Source organism: Sinocyclocheilus grahami, unplaced genomic scaffold (genome assembly GCF_001515645.1).
Source record: "Sinocyclocheilus grahami isolate Dianchi unplaced genomic scaffold, SAMN03320097.WGS_v1.1 scaffold10.1, whole genome shotgun sequence".
NCBI lineage: Eukaryota > Metazoa > Chordata > Actinopteri > Cypriniformes > Cyprinidae > Sinocyclocheilus > Sinocyclocheilus grahami.
In genome coordinates, this window is record NW_015505189.1 from 540,779 (window position 1) to 545,840 (window position 5,062).

At 38.4% G+C, this 5,062-nt stretch overlaps 1 protein-coding gene across 1 annotated transcript; it reads right to left on the bottom strand.

Annotated features, from left to right (window-relative positions):
• Window positions 1-3,468: 3,468 nt before the first annotated feature.
• Window positions 3,469-4,657, bottom strand: LOC107594588 (forkhead box protein B1-like). The gene has a single exon (XM_016284682.1). It carries the CDS (start codon window positions 4,464-4,466, stop codon window positions 3,576-3,578), a length of 891 nt encoding a protein of 296 aa, XP_016140168.1. The 5' UTR covers window positions 4,467-4,657; the 3' UTR covers window positions 3,469-3,575.
• Between the last annotated feature and the right edge of the window lie 405 nt (window positions 4,658-5,062).

Here is a 5,062-nt window from a genome sequence, read left to right on the forward strand (position 1 = left end):
TTTATTTGAAATATATTCTTTTGTAACAATGTAAAAGGTTTTTCCTTTTTGATCAATTTAATCCAATGTAATATATAATCCTTGCTAAATAAAAGTATTAAAAGTATTAAAGAAAAATCTTACTGATCCCAAACCTTTAAACTGCAGACTGCAAATTTAACGTGTTAAAAGTGAAGATTAATAAAATTGAGTTTCAGGTTATTGTTCATTTGCCCAGTACTATTAATGATTGTTCCTCTGAAGGAGACATAAACTCTCAACTATTGTACTTCTTAGTGTTTTTGGCATTGGGCATTCATCAGCCACTTTTACAATGTGTGTTGTAAACTAAAAAACTTACACACACAAAAGGGTGCTGTTCCTCTCACTGGAGGTCTCTTAGTGAGACAACGCAAATGCATTTGCCCACTCACAACACCAAACATACAGACATGCAGGGGATTGATCACTCAGACCAGCATCGCTGTTTCAACGGATCCAGTCGCCTGGCAACATGTTGAAAGGCCTGAAGTGCATTGACGGGATACAATAGTCCTGACCAGTGTTTGCTGACTGATGTTTTATGGCTGACCAAACCGTCCTTGCCGCTCTTGCTCCACTCCAAAAGCTTGAGAATGTTTACTCACAGTACTTTCTTTGAAATCATTTTGTGATTAGTCATCTTTTCAGATGATCTAAGGAGAATGATTTAAGTCTACAAACATTGATAATAAAATTCTGTGTTTTATACAACCTTTATAAGATAATATAATGTTTTAGATCACTTTGACAGTATTTACTTTTAGTATTTTACTTTTTAGTAGGCCTATAAGTCCAGAAAAAAATCAGTCCAGTGGTAACTGGATGAGCATTTAGCTGCTGTAAGCTGTTGTTGCTTGAGCTAATATTGGCAGCCCCGGCCAGTGGTGTAATTTGTCTCACAGTCTCTGCTTAGGAGCATGAATTAAATGTTGACACAGTGATTTCATGCACACACAGGCGTTTGGCTGGGTCGAGCAGAGAGTCTTCCCTGCACCTGCGGCTGCTTTCAGCTACAGCCATGCTAATTGTTATGGCTTAGCTCAAATATTCTTGCACTGTGAATCCTGTACAAGAATCATTGTCAGAAGAGAAATCGGGCACACAACAGTGCTGTATTTTGTCATGCTCATTCATTTTTATTCATATGAAGACTAATATTTTAAAAGATTCTTGGAATCTATAGATTTTGGATAAATAAGGTAGTTATTGAAGGGTGGTAACCGTCATTTTGGTTAAACAGGGCTTCAAAGACTTCTGAACATACATAGTCTGTTTGTGTGTGTGTGTTTGATTTTCACTCTCCAGGCTCCACAGCTTGTTGATTTATGGCCATATAAATATCCCTGCCATCCCCGGCCTGAGCATGTTCAGGTATTTTGCTCATAAACACCGGTATGTACACCCTAAATTAATAATGTCACAGAGAGAAATAAATAAGGCTATTGAGCTTACTGCGGGCAAAATTTCCCTCCAAATAAGTTCTGTGAGTTGATTTCAAGCTTGATGACATTAGTTTTTCTACAGTGATTATAAATAAGAGGTTCCTGTCCATTCCATCTTTTGTGTCCTGGGTTAAGGCTGCCTCATTATTCAGGCCACTACCCACATGCATTAAGAAATGGATAAATTACACTTGCTAATTACCTTGGATGTTTCACTATTTTAATGCATTCTTTTAATTAAAGTTGTGTATGAAATTATATATACCTTGATTATGTGATACTACAATGTTGTCTGATATTTTTGATCACCTAGCAAAACAAAGAGACTTCGAATCATAAATGATGTCAGTACTGAATTCAAGCTTTCAAAGCTAGAATACTTTTTCTTTGTATGTTAGTTTGTTTTACTTCAGTTCCATTTAAATGTAAAGAAATTATATTCTCCAGTTCCCGATATCAGTGAGAAAAAATGTAATTATTAAAATAAATGTATAGAATAATAGCTGCTTTTTATTTTGATGGATAAAATTGTATTTAAGTTCAAGTAAAAGTTAAAAATGCACGGTAAGTGAGTAAAAATCTCTTGAGATTTCGTAGTTAACCTACAGTTTATAGATCATAAATTACATTTATGTGGGCTCAAAATATTTGGGAAATTAAGCCACACTTCGAAATGTAAAAAATCTAATTATAAAAATTCTATAATTGCAAAAATATCAAACCAAGTGGAAGCAGCAAAGAAATAATGCTAGACCTTTTTCTCAGAGATAACTTTTTATTTATTTATTTTTTCCTGAAAAGTGTTTTTGTGCTATTTTTCTTAAGGCACTTCTTAAATGCCACTTGGGCTGATATTTTGCTATAAAATTTGTTTGTAATACATATATATTAAATTCAATTATAATTTTTATTACATTATTATTATTTTGTTTTTATTGGAACGAATACTGTTAAAATACTTTTGGGGGCCACTAGCTCTATGTATTGTAGATTTATCCTTTTAAGACTGGTCAGAGGAGGAAGACACGTTCATTTCTGAAAAGAATTCAAAAGTCACCGATTGAGGAAATGAGCAAAATATGCAAAAGCAGTTTTGTTCATATTGCACATCACTTACAAAAAATATGAATCAATCTCGATTCAGAATTAAAACAAAGCTCTTCCTTTCATCTCTAACCAAAGACCGTAATTGGGCCCAACAAGTGTCTTTTGAGCTCAGAATTGTGTTTGTCTGTTCCTTTCAATTTACAAAAGCAATTTACAACTTGTAATTTATTAATACATGTTGTTCAATATTATTATTATGTGGGTGATTTATTTTTTTCCGTACATTGAAACATATATCTTAACCTGTAATATCAACAATAGCCTACAATATCGAGCAACTCCATTATACAATTTAAAATGACTTACAGTAAGTCTCAAGGTATTTTAATGAAGTTTGATGACAAAGTTTATAATTTATTTCAGGTATAGCCTACGTGAAAAGTAGCATGCTAGTACATCAGAGCATGTCAACATTATACAGAAAACTTATATACAACAGCTTTGACTATATTTTCAACAAAGCGGCTAAATTAGGCTGAGCATTGTTCACAGAACAACATCTCTTGCGATATTTGTAACGTCACACCAAAAGTGCATTGCAGGAGTATTTCAGTTTTTATATTTCTTCACTGCCACACGGAAAGGCTGCAGCATCTGTGCTTATACATGCGATTCTCAGTCTTTTTCTGTTTCTCTACTTGATGTCGATGAGACTTAATGGCTTTAAAATAGCCCAAATTTTTAAGTTACAAGTGAAATTATCTACATGGAGAATGATCGTATTTCAATTCTGCTTAATGAACTTTACTGTCCAAAACTCTTTACACTTGTACTCACATTTTCATATATAGGCCTATGTCATAGACAAATGGAGCTATATGCAAATTTAACAGATTATTTAATTCCACTGTATTTTGAAATACAGTCACTAATGTCACTTTCTATCATTTCACAGGTTTCAGTTAAGATGGTTTGTATACCGTCAGTTTTTGTCTTGCCTTATTTAGTCGGTGCCAGTGAATCAGGGTGGATGTGTAAGGAAAGTTTCAAGTCCCTCTTAAAGTTTTAAGTGACCTCTTGACAGTGCACGGCGACCGAATGGAGCAGTGAGGTCGGGCTCGGTGTGGCGGGGCTGCTCTGGCTGGGAGTCGTCGGGCTCAGGGACTGTGGAGAGCCGGAGAGGAACGCTGGAAGGTGTGCGTGCAGCGCCGGGATGGACGGAACCGAAGCTGGAGCGGGTTTGATTGGCACAGGGATCGCCGGTAAACTTTGCGCGCCATGACTCAGGGATTTGAGTGGTACTCCATAGGCGGTATACTCAGCGTCTATCACATTACTGCTGTACATGTGGGGCCAAGCCGTGGTCAACTGATTGTGTATTTGATAACCCGTAGACATGGACTGCATGGTAGAGAAAGCAAGGCTTCCTGGCATTTTGTAATCTCTGGCAATGATGTTTTCAATGGCAAAGGGGTGTTTGAAGGTGGAGGGCTGAGACACACTTAAGTTGTAGCTGGTCATCTGAGGTAGATGTGTCCCTAAAGCGGTCATTCTGAGTTTTGCTTGTTGCTGGAGGTAATGCGACGCGTTTGGGCGTTTTTGCAGGTGCTCGGAGGTAATCATCACTTTGAATCTCTTGCGGCGTCTCAAGAAGCTCCCGTTTTCAAACATGTCACCGCAGGTGGGATGGAGAGCCCAGAAGCTGCCTTTCCCCGGCTGGTCCGGTCTCCGCGGGATCTTGATGAAGCAGTCGTTGAAGGAAAGATTGTGGCGAAGGGAGTTTTGCCAGCGCTGTGTGTTTTCCCGATAATAAGGAAACCTGTCCATGATGAACTTGTAAATTTCGCTGAGAGGGAGCATCTTCTCCGGGCAACCTTGAATGGCCATCGCGGTCAGCGAAATATACGAATACGGCGGCTTCTGATCGCTGTACGTGTTTCTTCCAGGACGAGGCATTTTCCCGAGTGACTTGCCTTGAGTTCACAGAGTCAGTGATGAATACCTTCAAAACACTCCCGAGTTTGTTGAAAATCGCACACTGATCCGAAGTGAAAAGTCAGACATCTTAAAAGCCTAAATGCATTGCTTCAGTTGACACTCACTTAATATCCATTCTTGTAAAAAGTTTTGAGCAAGTTAGGCCTATGCGGCGCGTTTCATTCCTTTGTTTTAGGAGTTTGTGAATTCCTGTCCATTCTATAGCCAATAAACTTCAGCACAGAATCAAAATCTCGAAGTCTTCTCCTCGTGGTCTCACCCGGAGTTCTCTGTGTGTGTGTGCTAAAGTCTGTGAGCGTCTGTCCCCCTTTTTCTGTGTCTCTTCAAGAGCTCGCTGTGTTGTCACATGACAATCTTCCTCAAAAGGAGGGGCGCGCGCAGTCTTCTAAACTGTTTTCATCTACACCTCTTTCACGCGACCCGCTGAACCAATAATATTCATCTCTGCCTGAGAATAGAGCGCTGCAAGAGGCGAGTGGATGTGAGATTTTGGCATCTGGCTATTGTGCACGTGAACTTTGTAAACATACACAGCAAATGGACTGCCAGTTAAG